The 22,004-nt window shown below is 62.7% G+C and overlaps 2 protein-coding genes across 18 annotated transcripts in view; both read right to left on the reverse strand.

Annotated features, from left to right (window-relative positions):
* Nucleotides 1–5,255: 5,255 nt before the first annotated feature.
* On the reverse strand, nt 5,256–13,458 carry NSMF (NMDA receptor synaptonuclear signaling and neuronal migration factor). Of its 5 annotated transcripts, none has more exons than XM_058302799.2 (15): nt 12,939–13,458; nt 12,532–12,593; nt 11,519–12,031; nt 10,606–10,681; nt 9,801–9,869; nt 9,049–9,101; nt 8,273–8,362; nt 7,974–8,098; nt 7,817–7,900; nt 7,638–7,671; nt 7,444–7,514; nt 7,193–7,272; nt 6,999–7,101; nt 6,231–6,306; nt 5,256–6,127 (listed from the first exon to the last, which is right to left on the reverse strand). In XM_058302799.2, the coding sequence occupies exons 1-15, from the start codon at nt 13,007–13,009 to the stop codon at nt 6,030–6,032; spliced, it is 1,605 nt and encodes a 534-aa protein (XP_058158782.1). In that variant the 5' UTR covers nt 13,010–13,458; the 3' UTR covers nt 5,256–6,029. The 5 variants fall into 5 exon arrangements, with proteins under 5 accessions (XP_058158782.1, XP_058158785.1, XP_058158781.1 ...); XM_058302802.2 differs by having other exon boundaries at nt 6,231–6,268; nt 7,444–7,550; XM_058302798.2 differs by having other exon boundaries at nt 7,444–7,550.
* A 135-nt stretch (nt 13,459–13,593) lies between these two features.
* The window catches only part of PNPLA7 (patatin like phospholipase domain containing 7), an 88,887-nt gene continuing 80,476 nt past the window's right edge, over nt 13,594–22,004 (reverse strand). For all 13 annotated transcript variants that reach the window (XM_058302792.2, XM_071217143.1, XM_071217142.1 and 10 more), the window contains 12 exons: nt 21,581–21,763; nt 20,844–20,962; nt 17,756–17,912; nt 16,646–16,762; nt 16,499–16,568; nt 16,301–16,417; nt 16,007–16,155; nt 15,732–15,884; nt 15,515–15,622; nt 15,009–15,093; nt 14,094–14,197; nt 13,594–13,890 (listed from right to left, as the gene is read on the reverse strand). In XM_058302792.2, coding sequence (XP_058158775.1) covers nt 13,810–13,890; nt 14,094–14,197; nt 15,009–15,093; nt 15,515–15,622; nt 15,732–15,884; nt 16,007–16,155; nt 16,301–16,417; nt 16,499–16,568; nt 16,646–16,762; nt 17,756–17,912; nt 20,844–20,962; nt 21,581–21,763 — 1,443 coding nt within the window. In that variant the 3' untranslated portion in view covers nt 13,594–13,809. The remainder of the gene's footprint in view (nt 13,891–14,093; nt 14,198–15,008; nt 15,094–15,514; nt 15,623–15,731; nt 15,885–16,006; nt 16,156–16,300; nt 16,418–16,498; nt 16,569–16,645; nt 16,763–17,755; nt 17,913–20,843; nt 20,963–21,580; nt 21,764–22,004) is intronic.

Here is a 22,004-nt window from a genome sequence, read left to right on the forward strand (position 1 = left end):
TGTAAGCTCCTACCCCAAATACATACCCTTTATAACGCCCAGCAGATTTCTGGTATTTTGCATTAGCACCCCTTTGGCTGACTAATACAGTCAGAATACAAGATCAATATGCAAAAATCAGTGGTCTTTCTATATACTAGTAATGCACAATCTGAGGAGGAAGTCAGGAAAAAAATTCCATTTACAATAGCAACCAAAAGAAGCAAATATTTAAGAATAAACTTAACCAAGGATGTAAAGCACTTGTATTCAGAAAACTATAATTCATTGCTAAAAGAAATTTTAAAAGACCTAAATGATTGAAAGAACATTCCATGCTCATGGATTGGAAGACTAAATATCATTAAGATGTCAATTCTACCCAAATTGATATACAGATTCAATGCAATCCCAATAAAAATTCTACCAGCATTTTCTTAAACAAATGGAAAACACAATTGTCAAATTTATCTGGAAGGGTAAGAGGCCCTGAATAGCCAGAAACATCTTAAAAAGGAAAAGTGAAGTTGGAGGAGTCTCAGTTCCAGACTTTAAATTGCATTACCTAGCTACAGTGGTAAAAACAGCATGGTATTGGCATAAAGATAGATACATAGACCTATGGAACTGAATTGATGGTTCAGAAATATACTCTCACATCTATGGCCAAGTGATTTTTGACAAGCGTGTCAAACCCACCCAGTAAGGACAGAACAGTCTAGTCAACAAATGGTGCTGGGAGAACTGGATATCCATAGCTAAAAGAAAGAAAGAAGACCCCTATCTCACACCTTATATAAAAATTAACTCAAAATGAATCAAAGACCTAAATATAAAAGCAAGTACCATAAAGTTCCTAGAAGAAAATGTAGGGAAACATTTTCAAGACCTGGTGGTAAGTGGTGGATTCTTAAACCTTACACCAAAAGCATGAGCAACAAAAGAAAATATGGATAAATGGGAATTCCTCAAACTTAAACCCTTCTGTGATTCAAAGGACTTCATCAAGAAGGTGAAAAGGCAGCCCACTCAAAGGGAGAAAATATTTGGAAACCACATATCTGATAAGGGTTTAATTTCCATTCTATATAAAGAAGTCATACAACTCAACAATAAAAGAACAAGCAATCCAACTTAAAAATGGCAAAAAATTTAAATAGACATTTCTCCAAAGAGGAATACAAATGGCCAAAAAGCACATGAAAAAATGTTCCATAACACTAGCCATTAGGAAAATGCAAATCAAAACAATGAGATACCATCTAACACTGCACAGAATAGCCATTATTTTAAAAAATGAAAACAAAAACAGACAACAATAAGTGCTGGAGAGGATGTGGGGAAACTAGAACACTGCTTCACTGTTGGAGGGTAATTGGGTACAGCTACTGTGGAAGAGAGTTTGGCGATTCCTCAGAACTGCCATATGATCCAGCAATTTCTCTACTAGGAATATATCCAGAAGAACTAAAACAGACATCTGCACACTGATGTTCAAAGTGGCATTATTCACAATTGCCAAAAGAGCAATGAATGGATAAACAAAATGTGGTACATACATAAAATGAAACACTATGCTGCTATAAGAAGAAATGAAATTGGGACACATGATAACGTGGATGAATCTTGAAGACATTATGCTAATAAGCCAGACACAAAAGGACAAATATTGCATGGTCTCATTAATATGAACTAAATACAAAGAATAAACACATGGAGTTAAAACCTAAAGTATAGGTTATTAGGAGCTAAATGAAGGGTTGAGAATAACTACTGATGCTTAATGTATGTAGAAGTTTTAACTTGACTGTAAAAGTGTGGAAATGGATAGAGTTGATGGTAACACATAAAAGCAAGTAGCAGCTGGAGAAGTAAATTTCAATTGAAAGAAAGCTAAAGAATAATCTAGGGACTGAATAACAGTGAACCCAAGAAGTCAATGAAAATTGTGGATGAGCATACAAATGAAAAGGTGTCCTTCTGTGAGCTAGAGCAGATATACATCACTATTGCAGGGTGGTGGGAAAGTGGAGAAGCATGGGAAAAATACAACTGATGTGACCTATAGACTGTGGTTAATAGCAATACTGTAATATCCTTGAGTCAATGCCAAAGATGTACTGTGTGATAATGAGGTGTATGGAAAAAGTGCCAATGTATGCTATGGACCATGGTTAGTGTTAATAGTCTGATATTACCTCAGAATCTGTAACAAATGTTCCACCATGGTGCGGTGTTTTGACAGAGGGATGTTGTATAGGAATTCTACACATGTGCAGGATTGTTTTGTAAGTTCACAACCTCTGTAATAAAAATATATTTTTAAAAAATAGAGTGGGTTGGGGGGAAAATACACCAAATGTAAGATAGGGACTATAGTTAGCAGTAATATTTTGATGATGCTCTTGCATAGTTTGTAACAAATGTTTCACAACAATGCATAGTATTGGTGGAGGGGCAATGCATGAGACCCCTGTATGTTATGCATGTTTATTTTATAAGTTCACAATCTTTATTATACATTTACTGGTTATGCACATTCTTGTATGAATGATATATATCAATAAAAAATATATTTTAAAAAATGGGCAAAAGACTTGAATAGACATTTCTCCAGAGAAGAAATACAAATGGCAAAAACACATGAAGAAATGCTCAGCATCACTAATGATTAGGGAGATGCAAATCAAAGCTACATGAGCTCTCATTTCACACCTGTCAGATGGCCACTATGAAAAAGACAGAGAACTACAAGTGCTGGAGAGGATGTGGAGAGATTGGAACACTTATTCACTGCTGGTGCGAATGCAGAATGGCACAGCCACTGTGGAGGACTGTTTGGCAATCCCAAAAGAAGTTGAATATAGACTTGCTACATGACCCTGCAATACCACTACTGGGTGTAAACCCAGAAGAACTGAGAGCAGTGACACAAACAGACATTTGCACACCAATGTTCATAGCAACATTATTCATGATTGCCAAAAGCTGGAAAGAACCCAGGTGTCCATCAACAGAAGAACAGATAAACTGTGGTCTATTCACATGATGGAATAGTATGCAGCTATAAGAAGAAATGACATTGTAAAGCATATGACAACATGGATGAACCTGAAGGACATTATGTTAAGCGAAGCAAGCCAGACACAAAAGGATACTGTAGGACTGTGTCACTATAAACCAAATTATATTGTGTAACATATTATGACCTTTAAAAAATTATGTGTACCCAGTTAAAAACAAAATCAGAACCCTGCGCCGCACCTCTGAGAAGCAGTGCTGCCCCTACAGCACCTCAGCGCCTGACCTGTGTCAGTCCTGAGGCACCTTCTCTTCTTCCTCATCCCAAAGCCAACTTTGAGGCAGGCCTGACCCTGCCCTCACGGCCTGGGGAGGACCCCCCCGGGAAGGAGGGGTCCTGCGGCGCGAGTGCCCCGGGGGAGGGATGGCGGGTCTGGACTGTGAGGCGAGGGAAGGCCGGGAACTGGGGTTCTGGCTCTGCGCGGAGGAAGCTGGGGTGATGCCTCTGTGAGGACACCTCCAGGCGGTGCAGGGCCCAGTGCGAGGTCTGGGGTGGGCTCGCAGCAGGGCGGGAGGGCCTCAGGGGTTCCTCCCTGGGCTGGGGGCAGGGCAGGCGGCCCGCGCAGGGCTTAGCACCCTCGGGCCCCCCCCCCCCCCCGCAGCCCCCGTCCCTGTGGGCCTGGTGGCACCTTCTCTGTTCCGTGTTTCCCCAAAGTGCTTTCCTGTGCGCTCAGGCCCTCCTGCTGTGGAAGGGCGGCTTTCTCCCGTCCCGTGGTGGCCCGAGGACGGCGGTGGTCCCGCAGCCTTGGGGAGCAGGCGTGCAGCCCTTCCCAGGCTACTGGGGACCCCAGTCCACACCCGGTTTTGAGGCAAGAGGAGTCACCTGGAGAGGACACGGACACCCCAAATTTGTTGTTCCTGGTGCTGTGGGCGCATGTGTCAGGAGAGAGACTCCTGAGTGGCCAGCGTGGGGAGGGCGTGCTCAATCTGTGGCCAGCGTGGCCATGTCTGCCTGCATGGTGGGCAGGTCGGCCCCGAGGGACGCGAGGCTGTCTGAGCGGAGCAGGTGCAGGAGGCGCTGCAGGGCCCCTCGCACGCCGGGAGGCGCGCTTTCCTGGTGCTCTAAGGGCACAGGAGCCGAGAGTGAAGACTGACGTCCCTGCACAGCCTGTGTCCCCAGACTCGACGTAGTCACGTGGTGCTGAAAATGTCTCTATTCTCACACAACGGGCGGCTGAAGGCACTGGTGTCCCGCGACTGTCCAGGCTGCTCCTGGACCCCCGCTGCAGCCCAGGCCGGAGGCACTCCTGGACACGCCCCAGGGGCCGTGTGGGCCCCGCGCTGAAGACCCCGCTGCAGCCCCCACCCCGCTGCAGCCCCCACCGCAGCCTGGCTTGTGGTTCTAAGCCCTGTGGGTGCGTGTGGGGTCAGCAGCCTCCTCCCCTCCCCCTCCCTGCAAGGCTTAAGCCCGTCTCTCTTAGGGGTGACTAAGGCCCCTCATCACCGCCCTGTCCCCGCCGGCCTTCATTCAGGGCCACGGGCGAGGCGGTCAGAGACGTGAAGATGGCCCACGGGGCTCCTCTTCTGCCCACACGAAAGCCTCCTCACGTCCACCTTCGTTGTTAGCTGCCCGGGGGATATTGGGGAGGGGAAACTGAGTCGTGGTGTCCCCAGGGGCCCTGACTCCACAAGAGCAAGTGGAGGAAGGGCAGGGCTGCCTGCACCCCCGCTGCCTTCCCAGGCCCCACGCCCCCTGAAAAGGGCTGCTTGCTTCCAGCCACCCCAATGCCCAGGCCTTCAGGCCAGACCGTGCCCACAGCTGCCTGCCCTCCCCAGCCCAGGGGGTGTGGCCTGGCCCAGCCAGTGTCCACTGCTCCATCCCTGGCCAGCGGTCAGGCGGAGGGACAACACTGGGAACACACGGGGGACGAAGGGCCGTGGGGTCACAGCCAGCCTCCAGCAGCAGCACGAGCTCCTGCCATGTTGCAGGGCGGCCCCGGCCAGCCAGGACGCGGACCGCCCCGTTAGCGGGTCTAGGGCAGCGTCAGAGCCCCCTGTGCCCCCACCCCGGCCTCCTCCTGCCACTGACCCACGGACCCTCTCCACGTCTCTCTGGGCTCCCCACTTGCCCGTTCCCCTCCCCCTGGAGCGCATTCCTTGAGGGGCCGCAGGGCGAAGGGTGCAGGTGCTGAGGCAGGCGCCGTGGCCCTCAGAAGTCGCATGGGGCGGGGGGCAACAAGAGGAGGCCCACAAGGTGCAGCCGAGGGTGGGGTTTAATGGTCAGTCTAAGGAACACCGTACACAGTCCAGAGCCCAGCGCCAGCACCCAGCCACCCGCCAGGGAGCAGTACAGGTGCCCCCAGACCCCGGGCTCTGGAAAGGGGGGCCTGCCCCCGAGACCCAGCTATGTACAGGGGGTCTGGAGCAGCTCCGCGTCCCGTGCACGCCGGCTGGGGGCCCAGACCGCAGTGGGGGCCCAGCCGGGCCTCTGCCCTCAAGCCTTGCCAGGCTGGCACTGGCCTGCCGAGCGCAGGCGGCTGGGAGCCGGGGCTCTGTGGCAGGGCCGGCACCTCCCTGGAAGGGAGGGTGCGCTGTTGCCTGCGGCCCCAGCTGCCGGGCGCTGGCTGAGGTCTGAGTAAGCAGGAAGGGGCTGGCGAGGAGTCACGGCACAGACGGAGACGCGCAGGTGCAGACAGGGCCTGGCCTGGCGGCCGAGGGGCAGGCCCACCTGGGTGCTGGTGATCAGGTACAGTGGGGCGGGGCCAGGGTCCTGAACACGCTGCAACTAGGAACAGAGCGCCTAACTAGGTCGCCAGCAACGCTGCTTCTCTGACGTCGTTCCAGGGGTGTGAAAATTGCACTTATTTCTACAAATCCCGAGGAGCAGGAGCTCTGCCAGCTCCGGCCTGGGGCGAGCTGGGCCCTGTGTGCGGCCTCTGGTGCCGTGGGTGTGGGGCCCCGGGAGAACCTGAGCGAGCAGGATGCCCTGAAGTGGCCGGCCCCAGGCCGCCGGGGCAGGGGCCATGGCCTCACAAGACGTCCTCGAAGTCCAGCAGCTTCGAGTGCTGCCGGCTCTTCCACAGGCGGTACAGCCGGAAGTCGAAGTAGGTCTCGATCATCTGCTTCCCTAAGCAGGAAGAGGGGGTGGCTCAGACAGGACCCCCCACCCTGCTGCCCAGCCCAGCTGGGGCCTGTGACCCCCACCCCAGGAGCCAGGGGGCAGACCTCACCTTGGGCAGAGAGCTCCAAAGGGGACTCAAAGGTGACCCTGTGGGGAGTCATAAGGGTCCTCAGGTTCTTGAACAGCTGAAAGGAAGGGGGCGATGTGACCGTGGGGCAGGGGCGGGGAGGTGGGCAGGGGCGGTGTGACCGTGGGGCAGGGGCGGGGAGGTGGGCAGGGGCGGTGTGACCGTGGGGCAGGGGCGGGGAGGTGGGCAGGGGCGGTGTGACCGTGGGGCGGGGGCGGGGAGGTGGGCAGGGGCGGTGTGACCGTGGGGCGGGGGCGGGGAGGTGGGCAGGGGCGGTGTGACCGTGGGGCGGGGGCGGGGAGGTGGGCAGGGGCGGTGTGACCGTGGGGCGGGGGCGGGGAGGTGGGCAGGGGCGGTGTGACCGTGGGGCAGGGGCGGGGAGGTGGGCAGGGGCGGTGTGACCGTGGGGCAGGGGCGGGGAGGTGGGCAGGGGCGGTGTGACCGTGGGGCGGGGGCAGGGAGGTGGGCAGGGGCGGTGTGACCGTGGGGCGGGGGCGGGGAGGTGGGCAGGGGCGGTGTGACCGTGGGGCAGGGGCGGGGAGGTGGGCAGGGGCAGGGCTGGGGACGGGGCAGGGTGGGCAGGGGCGGGGCTGGGGACGGGGCAGACCCCACAGGCTGGGGGGCTTGTAAACAGGGAACTCCCCTAGAGGACTAAGGAGAGCGAGGGCAGGGATCTGAGGAGAAACAGAGGGTCCTGCTTCTCTTCCTCCAGGGTCTGCGGAAGCCCGGGGTGGGGTCTGCGGCCCGCACCTTCTCCCCGTTGGGGTTCCCCAGGATGTAACACCCCATGATGTGGATGACGTTCGGCTCTGGGTTCACTTTGCTCATCAGGCGGCTCAGACGCTTCCAGAAACTGTGGGAGGAGGGGGTGGGCCAGGGTGCTGTGGGCCTGGCTGGCCCACGTGGGGAGGGCATGGCCCCTGGCGCCACCCCCACCAGCTCACTGGATCATGTCTTCCTCCTTCTCCACTTTGGCGAAGGTGGCCACTTTATTCTTGAGCAGGTAAAGGTGCCCGGGGCCTCCCTGGAAGAGACGTGGGGTCAGGACCGAGAGGCAGGGCCCGGCAGGGAGCCTGGAGGCCCACCCAGGGCACGCACCGCTGCACCGGCCCTCCTGCGGCCCCTCTGCCCCTCCCCGCGCTCCCAAGCACCACCGCCGCCCCGTGAGGATGGGGGTGGTGGGAGGGGGCCCTACCTGGCAGAAAATCAGCATCTTCCAGATCTTGGCACCCTTGTGGTAGACGTTCAGCTTCTTCTCGATCTCCTCTGGGAGGGGGCCGGGTGAGGGTGGAGTGAGGGGCCCTGCGACCAGTACCCCCATGGGTCCCACTGCGCGCCCCCCCCCCAGCCCCAGGACCAGAGATGATGGGGGCTGGCAGGGACACATACCCAGGATGTCCTCAAAGGTGGCGTGCTCGTGGTCCTGGGGACAGACAGGGCACTGAGGTCGCCTCAGCCTCAGAGCCCCCAGCACCCCGGGCGGAGGGAGGGCCCTGCCCGGCACCCCGGGCGGAGGGAGGGCCCTGCCCGGCACCCCGGGCGGAGGGAGGGCCCTGCCCGGCACTCACGTAGAGGATGGGGATGATGGACGGGTCGTCTCTGCGGATGATGGTGGGGATGTACTCGGCCTTGGGGACCTTGGAGGAGATGAGCTGGGGGGCACGGATCGGCTCAGCGCCACGCCCATGCCCACCCGGGGGCCCCCACCCGGGCGAGCAGGCTCACCATGACCTTGGGTGGCACGAAGCCCTCGGAGCCACAGGCCGCGGCCTCCTGGCCCTTCTCCGCCTCCCAGTCCAGGTCCTCGCAGTCATCGTCCAGGGTGCAGCAGGAGCTCTGCAGGTCGTTGCCTGGCGGGGCAGGCGGGGTCACCGCGAGCCCCCGGCGGGCCCGCAGGCTTAGGGCCTGGCTGCGACCCCGAGGGTGGGGGGCGGGCGCACCGCCAGGCAGCCCTCGGGGACCGGGACGAGGCCAGAGGGCAGCGCGCGGCAGCCTGCGGGCACCCCGAGGCGGCCGGGACCTACTGTCTCTGGAGTCGTGGGAGGTGTCGGCTTTCATGGGGGTGGGGTCGCTCCAGGACCGGCTGAAGCTTCGCTCGCGCCGTTCGGCGAAAGCTGCGGGGGGAGCGGAACGCGCCCGTGAGGTGCGGGGCGGGGCGAGGACCGCAGCTGGGTGGGGCCCTCATGGGGCGGGGCCAGACGCTGGCCTCACGTCAGGACCCCGCCGGCAGGGAGGGCTCCGCGGCGGACCCTCGGCGGGCAGGGGCTGGGCGCGGCGCCCCGGGGCGGGGCCTGGCAACCCAGGGGGCGGGGCCGGGGACCCCTGGGGGCGGGCCCTGCTATCCAGGAGGCGGGGCTGGGCGCCCGGGGGCAGGGCCTGGCAGTCCAGGGGGCGGGCCCTGCTATCCAGGAGGCGGGGCCGGGCGCCCGGGGCGGGGTCTGGCAACCCAGGGGGCGGGACCGGGGACCCCTGGGGGCGGGCCCTGCTATCCAGGAGGCGGGGCCGGGCGCCCGGGGCGGGGCCTGGCAGTCCAGGGGGCGGAGCCGGGGACCCCTAGGGGCGGGCCCTGCTATCCAGGAGGCGGGGCTGGGCGCCCCGGGGCGGGGCCTGGCAATCCAGGGGGTGGGGCCAGGTCCTGCTATCCAGGAGGCGGGGCTGGGCGCCCAGGGCCGGACCCGGTAATCCAGGGGGCAGGGCCGGGGACGCCCGGGGGTGGGGCCTAGCGCCGGTCTTGCAGCTCGGAAGCTCCAGGGGCCAAGAGCAGGGTGCCCCTTTCTCTCCCCCTCACCCCGGGTCTTACTCTGGGCCTTCACCCGCCGGCTGCCGACCATGCGCAGGTGCTTGCGGAAATTCCTGCGGGACGAAGGGCTGGTGAAGGGCTGAAGGGGTGGTGCTTGCCTGCGCCCACTAGCCCACTGGCCATGGCCCACATGGGTGACCCGGCCCTGCCCCCTCCGTGGCTCCTGTCTCCCACTCGCCTGCTGCCTACCCACAAGGCAGATCCCATTTGTCTCTCTCCTACTGAGAACCTTCCAGGCTGGCTGGGTTCCAGCCGCCACCCAGCTCCCTATCAAGCTTGCTCTTGCTCCAGAGCACTCACGCCCACCTGTCCTTCCTCGGGACCAAGCCCTGCACAAACCCCGTGTGCCTGACTTCCTGGTGGTCAAGGGTGGCGTGCAGCACCCGCGCCACGGCCCACCGTACCCCGAGAAGACCCAAAGCCCAGGAGGGATAAGCTCCAGGACACATCTCTGGGGGTGGGGAGTAGGGGTGAGCCTTGTGGCTGGCACACACCTCTGGGCTTGGGGGTGGGCAGAGCCGCAGCAGGCCAGTGGCCATAGCCCAACCATCAACATGGCACAGCACGTAGGCCAGGGGGCTGAGCTGTGCCCGGCAGCGCAGGCCACCCAGCCTCCCCTGGCTGCTGCGTCCCCAGAGCAGGGCCAGGCCAGTGGTCGCCACCACCCCGCCCCATCGCGTCTGTGGGCGAAGGCCCGGGCCCCGCCAGCACAGACAAGACGGACCCTGGTGGCGAGTGCTGGCGGGCCCTACCTCTGGATTATGGACGCGGGATGGCTCTCTCGCTTCCAACGCTTCCTCTCCGCGTAGCCCCTGAGCACCCTGGGAAACCGCCGCGTGTCAGAGCTGCCCTTGGCTACAGGGTGCAAGGCAGGCGGAGAGTGGGCTCAGGGCCCGGCGGGGGGGGCCAGGGGCGCTGGGCCAGGCAGAGGGGCCTTGAGGCCCAGCTCCGGCAGGCCCTGCTCTCGGGCTGGGGCACCTGCAAGGAGCCGGGCCCACAGGGTAGGGCCCCCCTCAAGGTCAAGGCAGTGCCGGTGCCGCTGGAGGCAAGCTCTCAGGGTACTTACGAGATGCTGGAGCCGCAGTGGGAGGGGGCAGCGGGAGAGAGAAGGCACAGTCAGTGGCGGCCTGAGCCCCACCCCTCCCAGGGCCCCTGCGCTCCCTCCGGCCAGAGCCTCGGGGAGCAGCACCCGCCCTGCTGAGCCTGGCCCTGGCGGGCAGTGGGCAAAGGTCCCTGGCCGCAGTCCCCAGGCTGTGGCCTGGCCACGGCCCAGGGAGAGTGGGGGGTGCTCTGCGTCAGGGAGCTGCAACCGAGGTGCCTCCAGGAGGAAACTGTGACAGGAGCCCAGGACTGGGGACGGTGATGGGGCCCTGACTTGGGCCCTTGCTGCTTGGGGCAGTCCCTGAGGACGGGGACAAACAGGGGCTGGGCTGGGAGGCAGTGTCCCCATTGCATGGAGGGGCAGACGCCCACGTCGAAGCACCACCGAGGGGCCAGGAAGAGACCCCCAGTGCGGGGTCCCGCCAGTGCCCACCCCACCTCCCGGGCCCGGCTCACGCTTGCATAGTGGTTGTTGCTGTGTGGAAGCTGAAGAGGCTTTCCTTGGGGAGCCAGGTGCGGGTAGGGGCGTCATCTGGAAGAGCCCAAGGAAAAAGCAGTAACTAGGGGTGGATTTGGGGGTTCCCTGCCCAGGGAGGGCTGCTCCTGAGCTCCAAGGGGGCGGAGAGGGCAGGAAACGACCTGCACGGAGGCTGGCAAGCTGTGAGCCGGACACTCTCTGCCCTTGGAGCTGTGAGGTGGCTGGGCAGAGGCAGTGCCCCCTTGTGACATGCTCTGACTCAGGTCAGCTTGGCCAGACCCTCCCCACCAGGAGAGCGAGTGCCTGCCCCTCCACCTCCTCGCCTCTGAGGAGGGTCCAGTGCAGGCCCTTGCCGTGGGCTGGGCCCTCTGGCTGCTGACACATGACGAAGGGGGAGCTTGCTCTGCCCCTCGCCCCACCCCCTCGCCTGTCCAGGAGCACGAGGTCTTGGGTGAACTGTGCCCTTGCCCCTCCTGAGGCTGGGTAGGTGGGCTCAGCTGGCCAGTGGCAGACTGGGCTCAGGCGTGCCCAGAAGGTGTGCTGGGAGGACAGAGCTGCCAGCTGGGCAAGGTGCACGGCTACTGTCAAGGGAAGCCGCTTGCAGGGTGCAGAAGTCACCACACAACCTGGGACTCCCCAGCACAGGGTCCTGGGACAGGGACTGCTCCCCAGGAGGCAGCCTGGTCATCTGGCTTCTCAGCGCTCAGGCGCCCTCCTCCAGGAAGTGCTCCTTGCTTGACCCCGTGCTTCGCCAGCAGGTGCTGACGTGTGATGCTGGTGCTCTTGAGCACGGGGTCTGATGCGACCCTGCCCCACCTGTCCAGACCTCAGACCCCAGCACAGCCACCCCACCCCCCACCTGCCTGGGGTCCCATGGCCACAGCCCCTCACCAGACACACGGTCCACACTGCGCATCCTCTCCAGCTTCTTGCGGCGGCGGCTGGCAGCTTCAGGCAGGGGCGGCTGCTCCAGCCCCAAGGCCCGTGGGGAGGGGCCGGGGCCACAGTCCAGCTGGGCGCAACCGGGACACTCCCGGGAGCCCTGGCGGCTGCCCGCCCAGCTCTGGCAGGGCCTGCTGAGGTCTTCGGGGCTGCCGCTGGGGCTGCCGCGCAGGGGTTGGCTGTGGTGGTGGAGGGGCCGCTCGTGCTGCCGCCGTCCCTTCACCACGGCCAGCTCGATGGCCTCAGCCGCCTCAGGGCCAGGCAGCAGGGCTGGCTCCCCAGAGATGGTGTACACTCGGGGATGGGGGCCCTCGCTGGCCGGCTTCTGGCCACTGGCCTCCTCGGAAAGCCCGCCTTCATAACGGCCGTTGGAGACAAGGGAGAGCCGCCGCTTGTTCTGGGGTGCTGGCTGCATCTCGGGGGACCCGTCGTGGCCGGAGTAGGCATCAGCCAGCAGGTGGTCTGGGAGAGAGGCACCAGGTGAGCCTGCAGCCATGGGAGCATGGGGACCCCCACTGGAGCTTTGCCTTGAGGTGGAGGCCAGGGCTGCCCTCAGCCAGGGAGTGGCCCTGGGCCTCCCGCTCCCAGGGACTGCGGCCAAGCTGCATGGGGGAGCACAGGCAGGGCTACTTGTGCCTGGGGGTGCAGGAAGGAACAGGCTACCTCCCAGGCTGCAATTATACTCATTTTCCTAGTGCCAAACTCCTCCCTCCCCCCCCCCGCCAGCTGGCCCGAGACAGTGGTGCCAGCCCTGGGGGTGCCAGGAGGCCTGTTGCCATGCCAACAGCCCAGGCTGGGTGGGTGCCATGGTGATGAGTAGCTGAGAGCCTCCGGGGGCTCTGGCCAGGGAGGGCAGGGGGCGTCAGGCAGCCAGCCCAGCAGGCAGGGCAGGTCCGGAGCGGCTCCCGCCCCCGCGCCCCCTCCCACCACGCCGGGGCGCCCCGCCCCGCCCCAGACCCTACCTGCGCCGTTGCGATTCTCAGGGTGACTCTGGGACAGGTATTCTCCAAACGCTCGGGCTGCTCTGGAGGGCGTGGAGCAGGTCACGATCAGGGGCCGCAGGCAGGCACCGAGAGGACACCCCCGCCCCACACAGAGCCGGCGTGGCCGGACGCCGAGCTGCCCACCAGCCAGACCGGCTTCCTCCTGGGTCTCAGCGCACCTGGCCGGCTCGGCCCGGCCCCGCAGGGGCGTCCTCCTTCAGGGGCCAGAGGCCCACCTCCTGGCCAGGGCGGGGAGGGCTGGGGAGGGGCGCGGGGGAGCGCCGCGCAGAGGAAGCCCGGGGAGGGCGCTGGGTGCGGGAAGGGCAGGGGCTGGGGCCGAGGGGCAGGGAGGGACGCCGGGGCCGGCCCGCCCCTCCGGCGCTCACCGCACTTTGGCCGCCACGGAGGACACGGCCTCGCTCCTCAGCGCCCTCCTCCTGGAGGCGACGGCGCCCATGGTCGAGGCGGCGGCGCATCCCCCGGGCCTCAGAGCGCGCCGCGCGCCCGCCGCCGCCTCCGCCGGGGAAGCCGGGCCGCGCCGGGGTCCGGGGTCGGGCCGGGGGCTGGGGGCGAGCCAGGGGCTGGGGGCGAGCCAGGGGCTGGAGTCCGGCCCGGGCCCTGCATGGCCGCGCCGGGGCCTCGGCGTCCGCAGCACCGGGGAGAGCGCGGCCCAGGCCGGGCTCCGCCCTCCGTGACGTCGGGGCCCGCGAAGCTCCGCCCACCGTGACGTCTGGGCCCGGGAGGGGACCGCCTCCCGAAGGGGAAACTGAGGCAGCGCTGCGAGACGCGACTTAAAGGCCCAAGAGGGGCAGCGCAACCCTCACGGCGTCCACGGAGGCACCTCGTGTGCGACGGGGCGCACCTGGGAGGCGCAGAGGACGGGAAGGGTCCCCCACCCGGCCCCAGCTGCGACTGCCCAGGGTCCTCCGAGGGGCAAGCACCTCCCACAGGACCTGCGCCCCTTGGGGTCCAGCAATGCGCATTTGGGGTCACACTGGGGTCACTCTGGGCAGGGACCCCGCACGGACACAAGAGGCCACGCCCAGTCAGATCTGTCTTTATTGACGGCTCCAGAGGCCTCAGGTGCTTCCTGGGGCTGCTGTGCGCTCGCGGGGCTGGGGACTGGGTGCCCCTGAGGGACCTGCAGGCCTGAGAACGGCCAGGAGTCTGGGACGCAGCTCCCGGGAGGCAGGGACACACTGGACGCCCGGCAGGGGCCTCCACCCCGCCTCGGCTGCACGTGGACCACAGATGCCTCTACCCATCGAGGGCCAAGTCCTGGGAGGGTCTCGTGGAGGGCGGGCCCGGGCGCCGGCACCGGAGGGAGGGGGGCTCCTCCTGAAGCAGATGGCAGCGGTCAGGGCCCGCCCTGTGGAGCCCTGAGACCAAACCTGGGCAGCACCCGGCCGGTCTCAGGCCCCAGGGCGGGGTGCACGGCCAGCCCAGGGCAGTGACCGGGCTCCCACAGGCCCACCCTTCCTCCGGGTCGGAGGGAAGGAGCCAGCAGGGGGTCCCGGGGAGGGCGCAGGGAGGAGGCTCACGGCGTCCGAGTCCGCCTCGGCAGGGGTGCTCTGGAGGTCGGCGTAGGCATCCTTGGGGCCACCCAGCAGCTCCTCCTCCCACTCGGTCTGGTAGTCAGACTCGTCTGGACAGAGGGAAACGCGCTGTCCCCCCACAGGCTGGGCCGGCCCTGCCCGGAGCTGGGACCCCCATGGGAGCCTCGGTCAGGAAGCGGCGCCTCCCCTGACGGCCAGCCTGACCCTGGGCTTCCTCCTGCCCGAGTGGAGAGGCCCTTTCATCCAGGGTCCCCTGGCCCAGACCAGGCCCCGTGGGCAGGGGCGGAGGCAGGGGGGTGCTGGTGGGCAGCACCCAGGCCTGGGCCCCTCTGCCAGGAGATGGCCTGCCGCCCGGCCGACAGCCCCCAGCAGTAGTGACCCGAGGACCAAGCCCCTGCTCCCATCTCCCCGGGTGGGCCTGAGGGAGGAGGATGCGTCCACTTTCACCCTCTAGGTGCTGCCAGCAGAGCCGCGAAGTCCCTAGCTGGGCTAGCACTGGGGACGGTCCCCGGGCCCCCTTCCCTCCCGCCCCCCCCCCAAGGTCACAGGGCAGCCCTCAGGGGCCATAGCTCAGAGCCTGGTAAACTGTGGGGGTTTGGGGTCAGTGCCAGGGGCTGGGGGTGAGTCAGGGAGGGGCAGAGCTGTCCACACAAGTGGGCCCCTGTTCCAGCCATGGCCATGGGAGTCCTGTCAAAGGTGGGGTAACACCAGCCTGGCACCCAGACCCGTACGTCCTTGAGAAGGGGCAGGGGTGCCAGGAGGGCGAGGGGCCAGAGGGGGTGCTGTGACAGGTGGGGGGAGGGCTGGTTCCAGGGCTGGGAGCCCCTGCAGGAAGGCGGGTCCAGCCCGTCCCAGCCTGTCCACCACCACCCTCGGCTGTCCCTCTGGAAAAAGACTCACCATCCACCGCAGCCGCCTTGGCAGGCTCGATCCGCGACACGATCTCAGCCAGGTCCGTGAAGGAGGCGTTGGGGCATGTGAGGACCTGGGTGGGCAGGTGAGGGGCAGGTGGGGTCACGACGGGACAACGCAGGGTGGCAGGTACAAGAGCTGCTCCCCACGCTGCCTGCGGGGCTGCCTCGGCCCAGGCTGGTTGCCGCTCCATCCTGGCAGCAGGGCCCTTCCCTGACCACTTGGTCTCTGGCCCAGCTGGCCTGGCCTGTCCCTCCTGTGACCCCAGCCCTCGGGTGGGGTACGGAAGACCATTCGGGGCTCTCGGCAGTCGGGGGAGGGTGGGGAGTGTGTGGAGGGCGTAGTCCTAGTCACTGCCCACCCCCCCCACATCACACGAGCACGGCAAGGGCCGGGGCAGCCTGGCCAGCCTGAGGGGCCTGCAAAGGATGGGGTGCAGCAGCAGACGCCTGCCCACGGCCCCTCTCCGCGCTGCCTTCCGCAGACCCACTCACGTCGCAGGCCTTGGTCTTGCTCGCCTGCCGGTCTCGCAGCATCTTTTCCAGAACGCCGCCACGGCCCCAGATGTCGAACACCGTCCGCCCATGCTGGTACCCCACCTCCTGTGCAGACCCGGGCCGTGACCAGGAGCCGGGGCCATCCGTGCCCCCCCTGCACCGCCGGGCCTCGTCTGGGAGCTGCCGGGTAGGCCGGGAGGCTGGCCAGACTCACACAGATCTCATCGAACTTGGCGAAGTCCAGGGTGCCGTAGCTGTCGATGGGGGGGCGCAGGTACTCGCAGTACTCGCTGCTCTTCACCATCTCCAGCTGCCGCACGCAGCACACATAGGCCAGGCGCGTCTGGATCTCCGCCAGGTTCAACACCTGCAGCCACAGCAAGCCGACTCCCACTTCAGCCCACCCTCTAGGGGCCCCTGGGACAGAGGGTCCTCAGCGGTGCATCAGCTGCTCTGGGGGCAGGGGTGGCAGTGTGCAGAAGCGCCCACCTTGACTTTGGCAGCCAGTGGGTTCCAGCGCTTCCACAGCAGCCACCAGCCTGACAGGGCATCCCCGTAGTTGGTGAGGTCCGTCTCGTCCTGGCTGCCCACGTCAACAGCAATCACCACTTTCGCCCCCATGGACCTGGCCACGTCGGCTGGAACGGAGGCATCCTTGGGGACCAGCCCAGGACCCCCGGGCTGTGCCCACTGCAGCCCGCACAGGGCTCAACTCCATCCCCCGCCTCCCCAAAGGGGCCCCTCTGCTTGCTCTCGAGCCCTCTGTGCGGCGGGCGCACCCACCTGGGAGGTTGTTGATGTAGCCCCCGTCCATAAGCAGGTGTCCGTCTTTGGGGTCGCAGAGGGGGGGCATGTAGCCGGACAGGGACATGCTGGCCCGCACGTACCTCCACAGAGAGCCTGTGCGGGGCGGGGGGCGTTGGGTCGAGGTCTGCTGGAGGGCGTGGCCCGGGCTCCCCCCCACCCCCGGGGTGCACTCACCGTCCGTGTGCACCCGCATGGCGGACGCCGTGATGTCCGTGGTGATGGTGAAGTATGGCAGCCACAGGTCCTGCGTGCGGGGCCCAGGCTCAGTGCCCACCTGCCCCACCCCAGGCCCCGCCCCAGGCCCGGCCCTCGCCGTGGCACCTCGATCTGCCGGTCCTTGAAGACGCCGCAGATGCTGCTGTTGAAGCCGGCGCCAGAGAACATGGAGGTGATGGGGTAGGTCAGGTCCAGCGCGGCCTTCAGCACCGACGTCATGTCCTGGGGGGGGGCACGGGCTGGACGGGGCGGCCGCTGGGCACTGCAGCCCAGAGCCCCCAGTAGGACCACGAGGGCGAGGCAGGACCGGCCGCAGCCAGAGGTGCTGAGGCCAATCCCCTCCCATGGAAAGCGACTCCCTTCCGCCTTCATTTGGGTGAGGGGCAGGTCAGGAAGCAGGGTGCCAGGGCACCTCCAACGTTCCCCTGCCCTCGAGGGCCCAGCACCAACGGGCGCCCTGTGGACACCCCACAGGCTGAGGGGCAGGATGAGGGAGGCCCACCCCTGGCAGGAGCCCAGGACTGCCCAGCCCTCTGCAGGCCGCAGGGCCTTCCACCCTGGCCGGGCCCCTCAAGGGCTGAGCCGTGCTGAGCCCAGGGCCCCCGTCCCTCGGGGGGTGGGCTCAGGGCCCCAGCTGCCATGCCTGCTCGAGTGCTGGCTCCGCTTCCGGTGTCTGGGGCTTCTGGGTGTGGCCAACCGGACCGCCCCACACCTGCCCCAGGCCCTGGACCAGGCAAGGAAGACTTGATGGGGGTCGGGAGCCACGCTGGGCTCCGGGGACAGCATGGGTGGGGCAGGCCCTGGCCTGGCACTGTGTGGGGCGGGGTGGGGCGGGGTCTCGGGTGCCGGCACCCCAGCGTCCTCAGGCTGGGACTGCACCCAGGAGGACTGGCGAGCAGCCCAGCCGGTGCCCAGGCTCTGCTGTGGGGGCTGAAGAACTCTTCTGTTTGAATGGAGAACAGACGTGCTTTTCATCTCACTCACGGTTTCAACCTGAGATCCAATTCTTTTCCCCCAAACCCGGTGCAGCACTAGGTGGTGAGGACGGGGCCTGAGGATGGCCCAGCATGGGTGCCGCACGCCGCTCTGTGGCCCTGTGGTCCCGCCAGGGAGCCAGGCCCCGGCACCAGGCTGCAGTTTCCCAGAGTCTTCCTGCCGTGCCTTAGCAAGCGGGGGCTGTGCTGTGGGCTGCTGGCCCCCCACACCCTCCCTCACCTCAGCCCACTGCTTGGCCCGGATCCGCATCTGGCTGTAGCTCCGCTCCTCAGAGTACAGGGCGCCTATGAACGCCCCGATGGACGTCCCTCCAACCATGTCAACCGGGATGCCAGACTCCGTCAGCGCCCGGATGATGCCGACCTGGGCACAGCCTCTGCAGCAGGGGCGGGGTGGGCAGGCGGGGAGTGAGCCCCCAGGCCAGGGTGCAGCCAGGACCCAGCACCCAGCACTCTCCCGTCCCCTGAGAGGCGAGACCACTGTGGAAAGACGCTGACGTGGAGAGGGGAATCACGGCTCGGTTTAGAAACCCTCTCTCTGAAAGCAGAGCTGCCCAAGCGGGAGAAGGCTGCCCTGGGGAGGCCAGCCTAGCCCTGGGGCCTCCACAGGCAGCTGAGCAGCTGGGGGTGGGGGCAGGAACTGGCAGCAGGACCCCTGGAAATGCCCAACCTGGGAATTGGAGTGAAGTGGGGACAGGTGCCTTCCAGGGCAGGGCGCCTGCTGCCAGCCATCTCAGGCACCTCAGCCCAAGGCAGACTGCATGTGCCTGACTCAGCCACCAGCCAGAAGCAAAGGCAAGCCCGGCTGGGAGGAAGCTGTCACTGAGAGCCTCAAATTACTGCTACCATTTTTCATATATCCTGTCCAGCACTAATCCAAAAATTTGCCAGTTCCATGAGAAGAGATCCAGGGATCTCTAGCCAAGAGAAACTGACAAATGCGATATCATCTTTAAGGATAAGACCAAGGCACCAGTGGAACACAAAAGAGTCCAAATTTAGACTCGCAGTTACATGGTCCCTTGTGACAGAGATGCCACAGAAATTCAACAGTGAAAGGACAACACTTCTTCCCCAGATGGCAGTGGGGCAGCCCGCTAACCACTTGAGCAGCTCCCGCCTCACGCCATTCACAACAGTCTATTTGAGGGGGGTCACAGGTCGACATGTACAAGCTAGGACAGCAAAGTTTCTAGAAGAAAATACAGAAGAGCTCTGTGATCTTGAGAGAGGCAAAGAGTTCTTAAAACACCAAATGTAATAACCATTAAAAAACTGGAAAATTGCACTTCATCAAAATTAAAAACTGCTCATCAAAAGAGCCATTAAGAAAATGAAAAGAAAAACCAAAGGCTGTCAGATGATATTAGCAATAAATATATCTGGCAAAAGACTCATATTCAGAACATATAAAAAAGTCCTACAACTCCATAATAAAAGACAAACAACCTATTAAAAATGGGTAAAGGGAAGCGGACTTGGCCCAGCGGTTAGGGTGTCCCCCTACCACACGGGAGGTCCACGGTTCAAACCCTGGGCCTCCTTGACCTGTGTGGGGCTGGCCCATGTGCAGTGCTGATGTGCACAAGGAGTGCCCTGCCACACAGGGGTGTCCCCACGTGGGGGAGCCCCACGCGCAAGGAGTGCACCCCATAAGGAAAGCCGCCCAGCGTGAAAGAAAGTGCAGCCTGCCCAGGAATGGCACCGCACACACGGAGAGCTGACACAACAAGATGACGCAACAAAAAGAAACACAGATTCCCAGTGCCACTGATAAGGATAGAAGCGGTCACAGACACAGCGAATGGACATAGAATGAAGACAACTGGGGGTGGGGGGAATAAATAAATCTTTGAAAAAATAAAAATAAAAATGGGTAAAGAAATTAAATGGATACTTCTCCAAAGATGATACAAGAATGGCCAATAAGTTCATGAAAGGATGTGCACCAACATTAGCCAGGGAAATGTGAATCGAAGCCGCGCGATACCATGGCTGCAATTTTAACAGACAATACCAAGTTTTGGCGGGGAATATGGCACGTTTAGAATTCTCACACGTCGTTTGTGAGGCTGTGAGATGGTGCAGCCGCCCTGTGATCTGGCAATTACACTCCTAGGTAGGTATCTGCCCAAGAGGAGAGGACACGTGTTCACGGAAGGATTTGTACATGGCTGCTCCTAGCAGTCTCGTCATAACCCACATGTGCATCGCTGGAGAAGAGATCAGCCAAGTGTGGTGGGATCGTAGTGGCAACCTCTCAGCACTTGTCCCACAGATGTTGCCAAACCAGGGGCAGAGCCAGGCACAAGGAAATACACAGGGGGCCCCGCAGAAACAAACAAGTGAAGAACCTGCCACCAATATCCTCAGAGGGTAAAACAGAGAATACTGTGAGAAAAAAAGCATCCAGACATTAGAAATATTTTAGCAGAAAAGATCAAGGGGAGGATACATTTGAGAAAAATCTCCCAGAAAGCAGAACAAAAAGATTGGCACCGCAGATATGAGAGATAAAAGAATCAGATGATTCACCTAGGATGCCCCGAATCTGACTGATAGAAGCTCCAGAAAGAGAACAAAGAAAAGAGAGGGCATAAAAAAGTTTTTTTTAAAAAAATAAAAAATGTTCTGAGTTGAAGATATTTCCAAATTTGAAAGTGCCCAACGGGAGTCCAGCATAAAGGATAAAAAAAGAATCATACCAAGGTACACACACCATTTTATCATTTTCAAATACCAAAAATAAAGACAATCTCCTAAAAACTTCCAAAAGGAGGCAGAAAAAAATAGACAATGGAACTATGCCTTAAAAGTCCTGAACTCACACACTGTCAAACTATCATTCAAGGTGAGGGTAAAAAGAGGCCATTTTCTGATATGCACGGTCTTAAGAATTATACCTGCCAAGCACCTAGGGAAATCACTGAGGTATATATTCCACTGAAAGATGGGACTATATCACAGAGAGGAACATGGAGCCCAGGAAACGGGGCTGAGCACAGGAGCCACGGAGAGGAGGCCCTTCCACGTGGAGGAGGATCCTGGGGCAGCAGGTCTAGAAACCAGCCAGTGGCGACCAGAGGAAGCTGCAGGGCTCTGGGTCTGTCCTGCAACAGTGCCGAGGACGCGGCCGTCGCCACGGTCACCCCGTGGCCCAGCGGGCCCACCTGGCTGGGGCTGAGCACGGTGGAGGGGGCTGAGGCAGCCACCAGGGCAACGGAGGGACAAGGGCAGGGGAGCTGAAATGCCAAGGAAGCAGCTCTGCCATGGGGGCCCCTGGGGCGGGGAGGGGCCGCGGGACTCACCTGGCGCCCCCGCCCCCCAGCACCAGGGCGATGGCATTGCCGGTCAGCACTCGAGCCAGGCGGGAGAAGTCCGAGTGCCGATCTGGGGGCCTCTGGAAGACCCGCTCGTACATCTCCACCTGCGAGAACCAGCGGAGGTCCGGGGGGGCTGTGGCCCACCCAAGGCCCTGCCCCAGCCCCGCCCCCAGGCCAGGGTTTCCCCCGTCCTGCTGAGTCAGCACCAGTTTCCTCGAGTCTTGGCCCCAAAGCCCTCGGAAGACCCTGCTGACAGTGGGGGCCTTGGGCTTTGAGGGGGCGGCGGAGGCCCGCGGGCAAGCAGACACCCTGGCAGACCACAGGCCAAGGGCCGGGTGTGGACATGGGAGGCTGTGGCCCTGAGGACCCGCCCGGCTATGGGGGCGCAGGGGGCTGCGGGCGTGTGGGGCACACAGTAAGAGGCTCGGTGGGGGCGCGGCCAGGACGGGGAGGCCTGGAGAGAGGGCAGGAACGCCGCTTGTGCCTCGCCAGGAGGTCCAGCAAGCAGACCGCGTGCAGGCGCCCCAGACGCGTCCCAGCAAAACGCAGCTCCAGGCTCCCCTTGGGTGCGGGCCCTGGAGAGCAGCTGTCCCCACTCAGCACAGGGGGCCCTGGAGAGAGTGGGGGCCCTCCTACACCCTCCGCCCCCAGGAGCGCCCCAAGACATACACTGCAGTTGCTGGGCCAGGCAGGCGACGGGGGCTGCGGCCGGGGGCCCTCACCAGCTTGGGCAAGCTCCTCCGGGAGAAGACACGGCGCGGGCAGCGGAGGTGCAGGTGCCCTGAGCACCAGCCGCGCATGTTGAGCCAGTCCACGGTGCGTGAGGGCGCGGGCCCCTCCTCGCGGTGCAGCAGGACCAGCTGCTTCTGGGCACGCACGGCTGTGCTCTCCAGCATGCGCTCCAGCTGGGGGTGTGCGGGGCGGCTCCGCATCAGTGGGGCCAGGGACGGGGTCCCACGCTGGAAGCCGACCTGGGGCCGCACGGCCTGAGCCCACCCGACCTAACGCCGCAGGGCTGGGAGCCAGGGACGAGCGGAGGGGTGGCGGCCTGGACTCCCGCAAGGCTCCTGAGCCAGCGCATCTCAGCCCGTGGGGCGGAGCGCCCAGCTGAGGAATTGGGCTGCCCCGGGCGCACGGCAGGGGGCC

Source organism: Dasypus novemcinctus, chromosome 8, assembly GCF_030445035.2.
Source record: "Dasypus novemcinctus isolate mDasNov1 chromosome 8, mDasNov1.1.hap2, whole genome shotgun sequence".
NCBI lineage: Eukaryota > Metazoa > Chordata > Mammalia > Cingulata > Dasypodidae > Dasypus > Dasypus novemcinctus.

Coding starts and splice junctions, on each gene's coding strand:
- NSMF (XM_058302798.2), bottom strand. CDS start 13,009: ATGGGCGCCGTCGCCTCCAGGAGGAGGGCGCTGAGGAGCGAGGCCGTG. Junction 9,870..10,605: donor GCAACAACCACTATGCAAGC/GTGAGCCGGGCC, acceptor GCGGTTTCCCAG/GGTGCTCAGGGGCTACGCGG. Junction 9,102..9,800: donor CCCGCGTCCATAATCCAGAG/GTAGGGCCCGCC, acceptor TTCGTCCCGCAG/GAATTTCCGCAAGCACCTGC.